The sequence below is a fragment of the Rana temporaria genome, chromosome 5, assembly GCF_905171775.1.
Source record: "Rana temporaria chromosome 5, aRanTem1.1, whole genome shotgun sequence".
Taxonomy (NCBI): domain Eukaryota; kingdom Metazoa; phylum Chordata; class Amphibia; order Anura; family Ranidae; genus Rana; species Rana temporaria.
Genome location: NC_053493.1, coordinates 327,235,890 through 327,253,448, shown reverse-complemented (window position 1 = coordinate 327,253,448; position 17,559 = coordinate 327,235,890). Strand labels below are relative to the sequence as shown.

Sequence of the window (17,559 nt, the reverse complement as noted above, 5' to 3'; positions counted from 1 at the left end):
GGAAAAAGCTTTTGTATACTGGCTATACCGATTTTAAAAGGATAATCTCACTTGCCATTTTTTTTTCCCGAAAAAAAAAAAAAAAAAAAATAAAAAAAAGGAGTGCATTATCTTTTGTTACAGGAGCTTGTAAAGCATTGCACCAGTGATCAGCAGATTGCTGGTGCCATGCTGCAGATCTATCAGCGTTGTACCTTGAACGAGGAAGCCAATACATTCTGACAGGAAGACTCAAACTACCACAGCGCTTACAGTGCCTTGGTAGTTCATTGAAAACTACAAGCCAACAACCGCAAAGGCTGCCACACCTTGTAGTTTTCCATTCAGAGGACTGTGCGGCTGGGTGGGCGGAGTCCTTTTTTTTTTTCTGGCAGCAGACAGGGGGAGAAGATCCCCGGTCTGCTTTCACAGAGAGGAATGGAGGCCAGTGCATTCATGAAATGTTACACCCCGAATATAAGTGTAACATGTTATGAAAGGCGAGCTTCTCCTTTAAGGATTTAAATGGCCAAGTTAACTACCCCTGTAACATACTCAAATTCACTGCCAACTCATTACTTTTTCAGTATGGTAGTATCACAACAAAAAAGGTGTTGCAACAAGAGAAACAACAGAGCCCCATCACCTATTTAGCCAGTCCAATGTATCACCAAAATGTGTACAGCATACTTAAAAAAAAAAAAAAAAACACACACACACACACACACAAAAAAAGAAAGTAGGATCTAGGCCATAAATGAGTTGTGCACAGAATGCCCCCAATGAGTTTAAACCGCCTTGCCCGTTTAAAAAAATAAAATAAAATTTAGGCTGCAGACTGAAAATGAAAAGGTAAATTTTTCACAGTAGTTTAGAAAATGGCACATGCAGCAACTAATATGTTTAGCATTTTATTAATGACAGTGGAATTTTTGTGTATCTTACCAATTGTCAGGTCATGAACAGGCTGGAACCTCTTGTCTGTGAACTGTAATAGTAGACAAGATTTTCCGACACCTAGAAGGAAAAGAAAAGAAATAATTACGTAAATATTTTCTTTAGGCTAGTAACATTACACAAACACCAATAAACACAATCTTTGCAAGTATTGAGAACATCCAGTCATCAGACGTGACTGAAGTCATACAACTTTTACAATATGTGTGCCATATCCATCCTTTAGACTGGTCCAAGGCGAGTTGGCTACGAGGCCACCTAATTCAACTGGGCTCATCAAGTCCTCCCAGCACTCCCCCTAGAGGTACAAACTGATGATATCTATCTATCTATCTAACACACAAATACATTTCCTGGTTGCATTCAGGATGCTGTAACCTGCCTGCTGCCACAAATATATATATATATATATATATATATATATATATATATATATATATATATATATATATATATATATATATATATATATATATATATATATATATATATATATATATATATATATATATATATATAAATATAAAATATGTGTGTGCTAACAACTGGATAAGAAATAATGTTCTTTAGCAAGGAATTAACAACCACATTAATAACTATGCAACCAAAATCAGTGTGTGCTGTAAATTTCTTCCAGCATTGTGCTTGTTTAGGAGAAACCTGGAGGAACCGACTACCCCAGGGAGTACCCACTCCCCCCACCCCTAAAGGAAAGAAAGGCGTGGGGCCCCCAACTTACCGATCAAGCAAAGTTTGCGAGTAATGCTCCCAGACAGATCCTCCTCACCACTGAAGTGGGGGGCCGTCGACCATGATGACACTGACTCAGAGGGCAGTAGCCTAGTTATATGTGCCCCTGCAAGCGGTTAGCCTGCCGGCCGTCCCAGAATGGGGCTTGTCCAGCTGACCTAGCGCATAGATGAGGTCTGCATGCGCTCGCTGGCCAGACTGGGGCGACCCTCTGGATCTACATTATCCAGTCCGTCGCCCAGCCTGGCAGTTGATTGTAGATCTCACCGGAAAAAAAATCCAGGAAAATAAATAAAACAAAAATTCTCAAGACTAGGTCCTTACTCCTGACTAGGCAGAAAAACAAAAACTGAATACCTAGAGCAGGGAGGGGGTTATATACTGACCAAGGACGGCCCATGGGTGTAGCCAGGGTTTTTTTTTTTTTTTTACCCGTCTAGTCCTACTCCTAACAGAGGCGATATAACCCAATAATTCTGAATTAAGAAGGCTGTGTCCGTCAATGAACGACAGAGAAAGTTAGTGTCTACAATATATTTATGGAATTTCTATTTATTTAGAAGTAATGGCAGCAATCAGCGACTTAGAGGAGGACTGCGATGTTGTGGCGGACAAAATTCAGACACCTGACAATTTTCTGGGAACCAATGACACTAATGCAGTGCTAAAAATATGCAATGTCACTGTACCGGCACTGGCTAGGAAGGCGTTAACTGTGTGCCTAACTGGTGTTTCGGAATAGTTAAGCTTTTACTAGTGGAAGGCATGGATTGGTGTTCCTGCTTTACAGGAACACAGGATCCATGCCTTCTGTACTGACAGAACGGCAATCTGCCTTGTTTAGAAAGGCAGATCGCCATTCTGCCTGTGTACAGAACAACCAGTGGGTGCCAGCGCCTGCTACACTTGTGCCTGATACCTGGAAGTGCATGATCACACATATAGAATCTCACAAAAGTGAGTACACCCCTCACATTTTCGTAAATATTTTATTAGATATTTTCATGTGACAACACTGAAGAAATGACACTTTGCTACAATGTAAAGTAGTGAGTGTACGGCTTGTATAACAGTGTAAGTTTGCTGTCCCCTCAAAATAACAACACAGCCATTGATTTCTAAACCGCTAGCAAGTGAAAATGTTGAAATTGGGCACAATTACTGGTTACCGACTCCTTCGTGTTACAAGGTCTCAAATGTGAATGGGGAGCAGGTGTGTAAAAATTGGGTGTTATTGCTCCTACTCTCTCATACTGGTCACTGGAAGTTCAACATGGCACCTCATGGCAATGAACTTTCTGAGGATCTGAAAAAAAAAAAAGAATTGTTGTGCTACATAAGGCTGGCCTAGGCTACAAGAAGATTAAACTGAGCTGTGAGGACCTCAAGACACTGAGTACAGAGATGATTGGCAAGCAGGAGTTCTAAAAACACATGCTGGAGGCTGTAAGAGCAGGAGCAAAGGGAGAGGATGCCAAGGTCCATGAGCCAGAGAAAAGTAGAGTGACAAAAAACAAAAGAACAAAAGCTGGACAGCCGCACTCCAAAATTTTCTTTAAAAGAGATGTCTTTATTTTCAACTGTGCATACAGTCACTGCAAGCCCACAAAAATCAGTATGGCCAACGTTTCGCACTGGCATCAGTGCTTAGTCATGTAGAGTGGATGCCACAGGCACTGTGGTCAGCGAGCTGAAACAGGGGGAAAGAACCAGTGAGTTAGAACAGAAGACGCTGGGGGGGGGGGGCGTCTGATCAGGTAGTAGGAGGAGACGACGGGGTCCAATGCAATAGGGGAGCGGGAGATGCCAAACAGATATGGAACACCTAGTGCTCAGAATAAAGAAGATTAACATTAATTTGAGCAAAATATAATTTAATCTTTCCTGGATTATCTCCATTACAATAGCGGGTACCATGTCCAATAGGAATGGTGTTGTCACTCGGTGCACATGTGCTATGTATGCGTTCCGTTAAAACAACCGTTTAAAAGGTGAACACTGCAGTGCAAAAATGTAAGCAAGTTGTTTCCTCGGAAACCGAGATCCTGAATCTAAGGAAGCAGCTGGTAAACGCTGAAGCATTGTCAACCTGAAAGGGCTTTTGGACCATACCCATCAGGTGCAGGGGACAGTATAGAGCTGAGTGGAGACATGGAGGTGTAGGCACCAGAGCAGGGTAGATGGGTGACAGACTGGGTAAATGGAAAAGCGTTAAAAAAGCCAGTCCTGAGCCGATACATCCCAATAAATATGCCAAGATGTAGGATGTTGGGGATGTCAGCACAGGAGATTAACTGCTGGAGCAGAGTGACACCCCTAGCTGCTAGGGGACCAACTCCTTCAGTGAAGATGGAGACAAGTTTAAAGGAAAGGACAGGCTGATAGTGGTGGTAGGGGACTATTAAGAGGAAAGATAGGCCAATCTGTCGCAAAGACCATGATCGCCGAACAGTATGTTGCTTACAGAGTACTAAGATTTGGCACACCAAAGATCGGATGGACAAATTGCAGGGTGGGGCTGTGAAGGACACAGCTGTCATGGTACATATGCTATCAATGACCAAAGTTAGGAGGAAGATGGCGTGCCGTAAAAAAAATATTTCAAGGACTTAGGGGCCTTATTAAAGAAAAGGGACCTCCAAGGCAATATTCTCAGAAATACTCCCTGTACCTCGAGCCACACCAGATAGGCTGCAGAAGCTTAGGGAACCTAACAAGTGGCTGAGGAATTGGTAAAGGAAGGAGGGATTTGGGCTCACCGAGAACTGGGCTGAGTTTTCGGTTGGTTACCAGCTCGATAGCAGGGATGGACTGAACCTAAAACGGGGATGGATTCAGCTATGTTAGTAGAGAAGACTGACAAAAAGTTGTAGGAAAATTTTAAACTAGGTGGCGGGGAGGGATCATTTAAATGCTATGATAGAAAGATTTTTTTTTATAAAATTACTACTATATACACAGTGCCTTGAGAAAATATTCGTCCCCCTTGAACTTTGTGACCTTTTGCCACATTTCAGGCTTCAAAACAAAGATATAAAACTGTAATTTTTTTTGAAGAATCAACAAGTGGGACACAATCATGAAGTGGAACGAAATTTATTGGATATTTCAAACTTTAACAAATAAAAAACTGAAAAATTGGGCTTGCAAAATTATTCAGCCCCTTTAAGTTAATACTTTGTAGCGCCACCTTTTGCTGCGATAAGTCGCTTGGGATATGTCTCTATCAGTTTTGCACATCCAGAGACTGAAATTTTTGCCCATTCCTCTTTGCAAAACCGCTCAAGCTCAGCGAGGTTGGATGGAGAGCGTTTGTGAACAGCAGTTTTCAGTTCTTTCCACAGATTCTCGATTGGATTCAGGTTTGGACTTTGACTTGGCCATTCTAACACCTGGATATGTTTATTTGTGAACCATTCCACTGTAGATTTTGCTTTATGCTTTGGATCATTGTCTTGTTGGAAGACAAATCTCCGTCCCTGTCTCAGGTCTTTTGCAGACTCCATCAGGTTTTCTTCCAGAATGGTCCTGTATTTGGCTCCATCCATCTTCCCATCAATTTTAACCTTCTTCCCTGTCCCTGCTGAAGAAAAGCAGGCCCAAACCATGATGCTGCCACCACCATGTTTCACAGTGGGGATGGTGTGTTCAGGGTGATGAGCTGTGTTGCTTTTACGCCAAACATAACGTTTTGCATTGTTGCCAAAAAGTTCGATTTTGGTTTCATCTGACCAGAGCACCTTCTTCCACATGTTTGGTGTGTCTCCCAGGTGGCTTGTGGCAAACTTTAAACAACACTTTTTATGGATATCTTTAAGAAATGGCTTTCTTCTTGCCACTCTTCCATAAAGGCCATATTTGTGCAGTATATGACTGATTGTTGTCCTATGGACAGAGTCTCCCACCTCAGCTGAAGATCTCTGCAGTTCATCCAGAGTGATCATGGGTTGGCTGCATCTCTGATCAGTCTTCTCCTTGTATGAGCTGAAAGTTTAGAGCGACGGCCAGGTCTTCGTAGATTTACAGTGGTCTGATACTCCTTCCATTTCAATATTATCGCTTGCACAATGCTCCTTGGGATGTTTAAAGCTTGGGAAATCTTTTTGTATCCAAATCCGGCTTTAAAATTCTCCACAACAGTATCTCTGACCTGCCTGGTGTGTTCCTTGTTCTTCATGATGCTTTCTGTGCTTTAAACGGACCTCTGAGACTATCACAGTGCAGGTGCATTTATACAGAGACTTGATTACACACAGGTGGATTCTATTTATCATCATTAGTCATTTAGGTCAACATTGGATCATTCAGAGATCCTCACTGAACTTCTGGAGAGAGTTTGCTGCACTGAAAGTAAAGGGGCTGAATAATTTTGCATGCCCAAATTTTTCAGTTTTTTATTTGTTAAAAAAGTTTGAAATATCCAATACATTCCGTTCCACTTCATGATTGTGTCCCACTTGTTGATTCTTCAAAAAAAATTAGTTTTATATCTTTATGTTTGAAGCCTGACATGTGGCAAAAGGTCGCAAAGTTCAATGAGGCCGAATACTTTCGCAAGGCACTGTATATATAAAATTATACACACACACCCCTATGAACAAAATGCCCCCCCCCCCCAGTTGTCTTCCAGGACAGCCTCTAAAAAAATGAAGATCCTGCTTCAGGACAGGTACCACATTGGCAGATTAGGATTGAAAAGGTGGTCCTCCAGGCAGACATGTCAGTTTTTTGTGTTTACCCTGTTTGGAGGGGATGCGTTGCCATTGGAACCCTTTTAAATCCCAATAAAAATAGGTCTCAAAAGGATCCAGGAAGACAACTAGGTATAGTGCAATTATGAAGATCCCACTTCCTCCTTTCCCTATCTAGAGAAGTTTAGTACCAGTGATGTGGTCCATTCTCTTTCTACCCCAGGCACATTTTGCTGGGCATCTATTTTTTAGATGTATCCATGTCAGGCTTTGCGTGGTTGTTTGGGGGCTCCTTAGTTGGGTGTCAGCATGGGGCACGGCACCCACGTCCCTCTTTCCAGTGTCTACTCTAGTGGCCAATTCTAATTGGGTCTGCAGGAAGAGGAAATGGACACCGGGCATCACTTCCAGGAGGAACTGTGTCAGCACTGGTCATTTTTTATATTCAAAGCAAACTCACACATCCACCCAAGTCTCCACACTTTATTTTGCTCAGAAATCACTTTGGAAAACACCCCCTTGCATTTCTGGCTATGGCCATCTTGAGTAAGGGCAGATGATTCATGTAACGTTTACTTTCTGGAATCCATCTGCCGTTCGTTTATACAGGTAGCAGGATGTGCTTAGCTATTATTTTTTTATTTATTTTTTAACATACATGTCATACTTGCCTCCACTGTGCAGTTCGTTTTACAAGGAGTGGCCCCGATCGTCCTCTTCTGGGGTCCCACAGCTGCTCCTCCCCACAAGAGCGAGCTCTCTTTGGAAAGCTCTCTCTCGAGGGGGGGTTAGCGTGCGGGCGCGCTCCCATGCCATACAATCGGCGTCCATAGCCGCAGATTGTATGACTTGGCCCCGCCCCCGCTTAATTGGATAAAAAAAAGTAAACATTTAGCTCAATGTGCTGTGTGCAAAGAGGGAACACTGAAAAGCTGACTTCTACAGCCACAGGGCACACAAGTACATTAGGATTTCCTGCTCACCACTCTTCCGTGACAATTTGTTGCATCTTTACACATGACCTCTTACACAATTCTCATTCATCATGTGATTTATTAGGCGCACTACTTAAGCAAAACACACTTCAAGCAGCATCTAATCACACGTTTCAGTTTTCAAGACGATAAGATGGAATGAATGTTTTCTATTTATGTGCAGAAACACATGGAATGACAAAGTGGGTACATGATGTAAAAATCAAACATTTTAATATTTTCTGAGAAGTAAAATGAAATGAATGTTATTTTGGATAGAAATTTGTCAATAGGTTTGTTGCGATGACCGAGATGGCATACAACCTAAAATAAAACAACTTGCCAAAAACACTGAAGCACAAGGAACAGAAGCCAAGAAGTTTTGCTATAAAAGAAGTCTAAGCTGTTAGATTTATATAAACTAATCTGCTTTTTGTTCCTCAGCAATCCATGTCCCTCTCTCTTATTACTGCAGTTATTATATTTCCTCATACTTAAAAGGGGTCGTAAAGGTTAGTATTTCCCCCTCCCTTTTAAATAACAAACATGTCATACTTGCCTCCTCTTTTGCACAGTGTCCTGACCCTCCTCTTCTGTGGTCCCCCAGCGATACTCCTGGCTCCTCCCTGCATCAAGTGCCCCCTAGGAGACCCGCATTCCAAGAGGACACCCGAGTGGGCGTGCTCCCGAGTCCTGCTGCTGCTTCCATTGACACAGACAGCAGGACTTGGCCCCCATGTCACTGGATTTGATTGACAGCAGCGGAAGCCAATTGTTGTGCTGCTATCAATCCATCTAATGAGGATCCCAAACAGCAGCTGGAGCTGCTGTGCTCATCTGTCCATGGAACCATTGGGTTTAAGAAAAAGGGGGGCTGCTGCACTACGGGAGGTTTACAACCCCTTTTAAGCCCCCCCTATGAAAACAAACATGTTATACTTACCTGCTCTGTTGCATTGGATTTGCACAGAGCAGCCCCAATCCTCCTCTTCTCTTGGCCCCTCCCTCCTGTTGAGTGCCCCCACAGCAAGCAGCTTGCTATGGGGGCACCTGATCCGAGTCACAACTCCCTGTGTCCATTCAGACACGAAGCCCTGCCCCTCTTCCCCGATTGGCTAGCTGACTGACAGCCAATGGTGCGGCTGCTGTGTCTCAGCCAATCAGGAGGAAGAATCTCAGGCAGCCGAGTCATTCGTGGACATTGCTGGACAGTGAGGGGGCTCAGGCAAGTATTAGGAGGTGGCTGCTGCACACAGAAGGCTTTTAATCTTAATGCATTAAGTTTAAGATAAAAAAAAAACTAAAAACTGCCTTTACAACCACTTTAACGCTCCCCATACTTAAAGGGGTTGTAAAGTTACATATTTTTTCACCTTAATGCATTCTATGCATTAAGGTAAAAAAACATCTGAGGATTAGCAGCCCCCCTGTTTACTTACCAGATCGCTCGAAAGTCCCGCACCGTGAACACGCTGGCTTCTCGGCTCATTCATTGGTCAAATCAGTACTTGTACTTGGGCAAATGCTCCCGATGCTTCACTCGATACTTTTTTTTTGAGAGACGAGCGGGCGGAGAGATGCTGCTGATCAGCGCACGGGGGAACATAACAGCTTTCATTTCAAAAGCTGTGTGTTCCCGGCCGCGCGTTGTCATATATAGCCCCTCCCCTTTGTCCGGGCACTTTGATAGATCACCCATCCAATCCTGGCTATTTGCCTACACAGGTAGGCCACTGGGGACAAGGCTGCATTTGGGGACACATTTTTTTTAAAAGGTATCTGTAATCGGTATCGGTGAGTACATGAAAAAAAAAGTATCGGTATCTGTCCTAAAAATGTGGTATCGAGACAACCCTAACAAACATGTTTACATACATTGAAGTCCATGTACAAAGAAATGCACCCATGACAAGGTACCAACTTCTAACCTGGCAATCATTGGTAAACACATGTTTACAAGCATTTAATATATACACAGTAAATCAAAAGGGGGCCACCATATTCACAGTTGGATAAATATGTTAAAATAATAGCATCTGCACGGTCAATATTCTTGGGATATAAAAGACCCATTTCCTTGTTTGCATCACTGCTGCCCCTTGCCGCAAATGGTTCTTTTATCTTCAAAGGCAGGGATGGAGGCACATGACAGTGCCAAATTCCGCAATCCCCCCTCTTTTTAGTATTCACATTAGGGATGGAAGCTCTTGATGACATCTATGTCTTTACTGCCGTTACTGTGAATTCTGCACCTAGCCATACTGGTTCATTATCTTCCCCTGACTGCATAATTTTATTACCGTTTATACTCGATTATAAGCCGAGTTTTTCAGCACATTTTTGTGCTGAAAATGCCCCCCCTCAGCTTATACTCGAGTCAGGTTTCCTCACTGTGTCCATCTGCACCTTCCCGGCTGTCCTGTGAAGGTTTCTGCTGTGTGGTAATGAAGGGTAATGATCTGGAGGAGGAAGGAAGGAATTATGGTAATTCCCTACAACTCCCGTCGCTGTGATATTATGTAGTCTAGTCGGCGACTGTGCAGTGAACCAAAGCCCCGCCTTCTCATCCGTGATAGGCTGAACACTGACGGACGAGGACGTCAGTGGTCAGCCTATAAGGGACGAGGAGAAGGCGGGGCTTTGGTACACTGCACAGCCACCAACTACACAATAGCACAGTGACGGGAGATGTAGGGAATTATTTCCTTCCTTCCTCCCCCAGATCCAGGGCCGACTAAATCGAACAGAGGAAGCTAAGGAGACATCCCCTGCGCTGTGATGATCATCAGTGCCAGACTGCCAGTTATCTGTTAGCCAGCAAGCTTGGTCATGGGTCACGTTACCAGTCTCCTGCTACAGCCAGCTCTGCTTCTCTGCCCACTGCCGCACAATCCAGCCACAGAGGTGAGCCCCAGTTACCTGGTAAGTAAACATTTTCACCATTACTGAAATGGCTGGTGAGGTTGCATTTGCTGGGCACTGTTACTAGGAGTCAGTGAGGCTGGGGCATGCAGCTGCAAATGGGCATTGTTGACCACCTTTTCCGCTTACAGTAGCTGCTGAATTTTACGACCCTAGGCTAATACTCAAATCAATACGTTTTCCCAGTTTTTTTGTGGTAAAATTGGGTGCCTCGGCTTATATTCGGGTCAGCTTATACTCGAGTATATACGGTAACCTCATAATAATTTTACCTTTAAATACTGTGGTTACTACATGGTATATATTGTATACTGTTGTTCCCACTATTGTGTGCATTGGCTGTCTAGGAGTCTGTCTCCTTGCTGCTCAGTGTGGGAGACGCAACGCACACTGAGGTTTTCCTCCCTCCCCTGACGCTCGGGGGAATGTGCCACCACTGTGCATCGATGTCACACGTGTGCACCGGATGCGCAGCATCCTCGTGACACGGTTCCTCCGGCGCAGCAATATTCATCTTCCCAAGTATGGGTGGGGCTGGGCTGATGCCGAGTGTAGATATGCCTGGACATAGGTTCAGCCCTCCATCCTCGTGGCTGTGGCGGCGTGCATTTATAGGGGGCGCCCCGGGTGTGTTTCCGAGTTCCCCTGTGCCTTCCATCACATTGGTTTACACAATCGTTGTACTGGTCTCCTCTCCTTCCAACACAGGTAATCTTTACACTTTCACCCGTTCATTCAAATTTCCTTCTTCACTGGGCGTTTTGGTGATGATCCCTCACCATGGTCCCCCACCTTCACTCCCGGTTGGCCACCAATCCATTCTGTCACCCCTGCTCTAACCACTTTCCCCATCCAGTCCATCTCTCAAATTACTTGACCCACATCCCATGCATATAGCCGCAACATAACATTTTTGCTTTTTAATTCACTATTCACCACCTCTCACCATCCCTTACATTTACACTAAGGGTGCTCGGTGATGGTTGCCGCCTTGTACATGCCCTCTCAGTTCCCGACACTGATGCTCTTGGGTGACCCACGGTCCTTGACCTTCTAATGCACATATATTGTAAGTCATCTTGTCTTATACATATTTTTTTTTTGGAGGGGGGGGGGGGTTCTACCCATCCTGACATAGTTAACTGAAGAGAGGTTTCAAGCCACGAAACGCGTCAAGCTACTAGATATGGTGTACATGTTACACACTCACCTCAATATGTGTCTATAATTCTAACTTAATAGGGATCCCAAGAATATTGACCGTGCAGATGCTATTATTTTAACATATTTATCCAACTATGAACATGGTGGCCTCCTTTGATTTACCGTGTATATTAAATGCTTGTAAACATGTTATTTGATTGCCAGGTTAGAAATTGGCACCTTGTCATGGGTGCATTTCTTTGTACATGGACTTCAATATATGTAAACATGTTTTTATTTATCATTAAATTGTATATTTTCCACCATTCTTTCATCCTGAGCTTCACAAAGTCACATTTACTTGTTTGCATCACTGCAAAACAAGCTGCACAGTGGAGGCAAGTATGATTTTTTTTTTTTAAGTAACAAACGGGAACCTTTAGCGCCCCTTTAAATCCGGCCCATAACTTGATGAAAAAAATAAATAAAGTTCTTTAGCAAGAAACATGCATGCCATAATTATGCTACCGCTGTGCTGTATGTGCATGTGCTGTAAATTGCCTCCAGAATTGTTAGTTTTTTCTTGCTGGAGGCTGCCATTTTGCTGAAGCCCCTGAGCAGCAGTAAATCTCTAGGCTTCCAATAGATCAGATAAAAATTCAACACAGTGCCAAAAAATACATAGCAACTGAGCATGTTAAGGCCAGTGTTAATTTTGTTGACTAAAATATTTTAGTCAACTAAAATACGACTAAAACAACTCACATAGCCAAAATACGACCGACTAAAAAGTCGAAAATTGACACTACTCTGCTGGCCATTTAAGTCGGCAACACAATTCCATCCAGAGCCTAAAATAATAGCACATAAAAGTTTAAACATGTACTGCACTATTCCACTACCACATAAGAATAAGTAGGGGACATTTAGCTGCTGAAGAAAAGAAAAGGAAAAAAAAAAAAAAAAAAAGGCTTTTCTTATTTTTTAATGTTGTTGGTAATATATTCGGGTAAAATGTCCAATGGCATTACAGCCAATAGAGTTTACCTTTTTTGCATTTTAAAGTCACAATGGGCTAAGGGCCCTTTCACACGGGGCGGATCAGTAATGATCCGCCTCCGTCAGCTCAGCAGGGATCGCTCTGTAAAATCCCCGTTGAGCCGAGTGTGCGGGGACCGCCCTGTCTTTTCTCCGCTCTCCCCTATGGGGGGGATCGGATGAACATGGACCGCGTGTCCGTGTTCATCCGATCCGATCACGGGAAAAAAAAAAAAAAAAAAGGATTTTCTTCCGTCCGCAAAATCGGATCTTTGCGGAGGCGGGTGATTACGGGTGTCAGCGGATGTTCATCCGCTGACACCCGCAATCACCTAGGGACCAATGTATGTCCCGTTCTCATCCGCAAACGGATGGATTAAAATGCGGACATACGGTCCGCACGTGTGAAAGGGGCCTAAATCTGTAATGCGTGTTCAAACCCAAATACCATAAAGAATAACATCTTATTTGATTTTTACTCCAGGATTATATAATGAGTTTGGAAATTCTAGAGAAAGGTTTAACTAATGCATTACAATTTAACTAAACCCATTACATTTTAGTTGACTAATTTGTCATATTTTAGTCGACTAAAACCTCATACAAACAATTCAGATGACTAAGATACGATGAAATCAAAAAATTGCATTTTAGTCAAAAAGACCAACTAAAACTAAATCATAATTTGCTGCCAAAATTAAAACTGGGCAATACAGCTATACTTGCTAAAGGGGTCAGCCTGGAGTTGTCTAGCAGGACTTCATTTTCTGACTAAACATCCACATCAACCCCTTCCCGCCAATGTAGCACATGTACACGTGACCCCACTGCACTGGGCTTTTTTCTGTGGGGCTGCATATATGCGTATCATTCTTTGTCCTGGGAGCGCACCGCACAGCACACTCCCAGAACAGAGACCAGAGTTTCCACCAAGAACCCCCTGAACTTCCGATTCTGGGTCACCTGATTGCTGTGGTAGCCTCCAATTGGCTACCACAGTGATAGGTCACTGGGAAGCCCCGCTGTGTTCCTCGCTCTGAATGGAAAGGAAAGATGAAATGCATCTTTCACTTTCCTTGCAGAGGGGAAAAAAATATAAATGTGTGTAAATTAAAAAAAATACCTACATCAAGGTCTGATCTAAGTTTAGTGCCAGGGTTGGTGTTTGGGTCAAAGGTCAGGCTCAGTATATTTTGGACAGGATTTTATTTTAAAATTAGCATCAGTTAGTAACAGCATGTTTAGTAAAAAAAACAAAACCACTAGCCATTGAATAAAACAAAAAAAAAAAAAACTCACACACACACCAAACGGATGGATGCACAAAGTAGTTGTGATGATATGTACGGTTTTGCCAACACATGGAAAAATCATGTTCCATATAGGAAAGTTTTGACCGCTGGCCATGGGAAAAACACACAACACAGCAAAGTTGCCAGATTTTCCTGCAGCTACTGTAAAAAGTAGGCAGGGTGTAAATTGTTTCAGTGTTTGCCACTACAGGTCAGCAAGGGCACGTTCTAAAGCTCAAATTTCTGTTAAAGGGGTTGTAAAGGAATTTTTTTTTTTCATAATAAGCATCCTTTACCTGCAGACATTCCTTTTTTCACTTCCTCATTGTTTGTTTTTGCTCAGAAGTTGCTCTATTTCTTCTCTGTTCTGTTCACTTCCTGCTTGTCTGATTGTTACTCACCACCGTGAAGGGAGGCTTTACTGCGGTGGTCAGTAACGTGCTCGCCCCCTCCTGGGAACTACATCTGTGTGGCAGGACGCTCTCTACGAGTTAGAGACTTCAAGGAGGTGTGAATTACTGGGCGTGCCGCAATGCATACTGGGAAATGTAGTTCTTACATGAACGAGCACCACAAACCAGGAAGTGAATAAGAGAACAGAAACTAGAACGCCGGAGGTGCTATAGATGAAGAAATTTAATAGGTATTGACTCTTGTTTTAACAGAATCATTACACTATTCTGTCTACCTTGCAGACATTAATTTTAGGCAAAAATATGTTTTCCTTTACAACTCCTTTAACCACTTAGGCCCCGGACCAATATGCTGCTAAATGCCCAAAGGCGTTTTTACAATTCGGCACTGCGTCGCTTTAACAGACAATTGCGCGGTCGTGCGACGTGGCTCCCAAACAAAATTGACGTCCTTTTTTCCCCACAAATAGAGCTTTCTTTTGGTGGTATTTGATCACCTCTGCGGTTTTTATTTTTTGCGCTATAAACAAAAATACTTTTTGCTGTAATAAATATCCCCCAAAAACATATAATTTTTTTCCCCTCAGTTTAGGCCGATACGTATTCTTCTACCTATTTTTGGTAAAAAAAAAAAAAAATCGCAATAAGCGTTTATCGATTGGTTTGCGCAAAATGTATAGCGTTTACAAAATAGGGGAGTATTATTTTTTTTTTTACTACTATTGGCGGCGATCAGCGATTTTTTTCGTGACTGCGACATTATGGCGGACACTTCGGACAATTTTGACACATTTTTGGGACCATTGTCATTTTCACAGCAAAAAATGCATTTAAATTGCATTGTTTATTGTGAAAATGACAGTTGCAGTTTGGGAGTTAACCACAGGGGGCGCTGTAGGAGTTAGGGTTCACCTAGTGTGTGTTTACAAATGTAGGGGGGTGTGGCTGTAGGACTGACGTCATCGATCGAGTCTCCCTATAAAAGGGATGACTCGATCGATGCAGCCGCCACAGTGAAGCACGGGGAAGCCGTGTTTACATACGGCTCTCCCCGTTCTTCAGCTCCGGGGAGCGATCGCGATGGAGCGGCTATAAACAAATAGCCGCGCCGTCGTCCCCGCGGGAATCCGACTGCCGCATGTACGCCCATTTGCCTTAATTTTCTCAGGTCTAAAAGAAACGTAATGATGGCATAACCACCAATGAGAATTCAGCTTTCAAATTATATAACTGCAAGCTGAAAAAGCCTCAACGTGATTCTAAAGGCTTTTTTTCCCTTCTCTAAAATAACAAGACATGTTATAGTATACTTACCTGCTCTGTGCAATTGTATTGCACACAGTAGCCCCAACTCTCCTCTTCTGGGGCGCACCGCTGAAGTGAAAGACTCCTCTGAATGTGCCTACAGCATGCCACTGGCTATGAGGGCACTCATGCAGGCTAATCCCTGAGCAAGACTGTGTGCATCTATTGACGCACACAGCGCAGCTCACACCCCCTCCCCACTGACAGCCGAGGAGTCAATGACTCCCGCTGCTGCCTGTCAGTTTCTGTGTGAAGAGAGAGGAGACCTCAGCTGAGCACAAAGTTTGGCAGCCGAAAATCAATGCAAACAACAAACAAAAACAAACAACACACACACACACCACAAGTATGGTGACATCATTGTGTTCCATTTAGATCAAAGCGTTTTCTGTGGCAGATGAGCCTTGTAGTCTTTCCATGTTAATAGATCTGAACAAATGACGTGGGTGGGGGGAGCTAGGCACATGTCACACTAAATTCAAATGCACACCAGGACATTGCAGGAAGACCCACCCTGTAATTCAGGTGAGGAATGGGGGCACAGTCCAAGGGTAGGCGGGATAGAGAATGTAAGTCCTACACCCAAAAATGGCCAAAAAAAGAGGCGGCCAATGCTTTAAGGCTGTGTTCACACTATTGCGAATTGAATGCGATTTCTCTGCATCCAATTCGCAGGAGCTTTTGACCGGCTCTCTATGGAGCCAGTTCACACATCTCCACTGCTGCTCCGGTGCTAATTTGCACAGGGGTCCTGTGTGTCTTTTGGTCTGAATTCAGCCAAAAATTCAGGCTGAAATCGGACCTGAAACTGCGACACACCAGACCCCCTGCTGTGAGCCGCATGCAGCGATAGTGTGAACCCAGCCTTAGTAAATAAGGAAGCCTCAACATTCCCCAGGCTGAAAAAAAAAAAAACGAAGTTACTTACTGGTAACGTTCTTTCCCGTAGTCTTTCAGGACAGCCACCTGAGAGACCTTGGCTCCTCCCCTCTGTTGGAAACACCGCGCCAGCCCATAAATTTCCTCCTCCCCTGCTGGTCCTCAGTTCTTTTAGAGCACCTCCAGTTGCTGGGGAGACACAAGAAAACATGATACACATCGTTAACCATATCACAATTCCTGTAAGGAAATCTTATACATACCTTTGGGTGGGTTACCCGGCTGTCCTGAAAGACTACGGGAAAGAACGTTACCAGTAAGTAACTTCGTTTTTCCCCTAATCGTCTTTCAGGACAGCCACCTGAGAGGATAACCGAGCACTTACCCTAGGGCGGGACCACAGCTTGTAAGACCTTACGTCCAAAGGTCTGATCCTTAGCTGACCAAAGATCCACCCTATAGTGTCTTACGAAGGTGGCAAAACTGGACCATGTCGCCGCTTTACAGATCTGCTCCGGCGTTGCTCCAGCTCTCTCTGCCTGTGAGGCTGCCATAGACCTTGTGGAGTGCGCTTTGATACCCTCTGGGATCGGTATGCCTCCTAAACTGTAAGCTTTTTCAATGGCTTCTTTTAACCATCTAGCTATAGTGCGCCTGGTAGCTCTATGTCCTTGTCTAGCTCCAGAATGCAAAATAAATAAAGAGTCAGTTTTCCTTAAAGTTTTAGTCACTTCTAAATAATGCAAGACGCATCTCCTGACGTCTAAGCTATGGAATTTCACTTCCTGTTCTCTGGAAGGGTTCGGACAAAATGAAGGTAATATAATTTCTTGTTCTCTATGGAACCTTGAGATTACTTTAGGCAGGAATCCCGGATCCAATTTAAAAATTATACGATCTGCGAAGATCTGAAAAAAGGGGGGTCTGATCGATAGGGCCTCTAACTCACAGACCCGTCTTGCAGTGGTGATTGCCACCAAAAAGACTGCTTTTAGTGTCAGCGTCTTTAGATTGCAATCTTCCAAAGGCTCAAAAGGTTTGGCTGTCAAAGCTTGTAGTACCAAGGACAGGTTCCATTTCGGGAAGACCGAGGTTTGAATAGGTCTCTGTCGGCTCAAGGATCTGAAGAATCTGACTATCCATGGGTCAGATGCTAGCCTTTCCTCTAGGAACACTGACAGTGCGGATACTTGACCTTTTAGCGTACTAAGGCTTA

At 43.6% G+C, this 17,559-nt stretch overlaps 1 protein-coding gene across 1 annotated transcript in view; it reads right to left on the bottom strand.

Annotated features, from left to right (window-relative positions):
- The window catches only part of RAB2A (RAB2A, member RAS oncogene family), a 124,996-nt gene that overhangs the window by 97,270 nt on the left and 10,167 nt on the right, over positions 1 to 17,559 (bottom strand). The window contains exon 2 of the mRNA XM_040354255.1: positions 925 to 996. Within this exon, the coding sequence (XP_040210189.1) occupies positions 925 to 996 (72 nt within the window). The remainder of the gene's footprint in view (positions 1 to 924; positions 997 to 17,559) is intronic.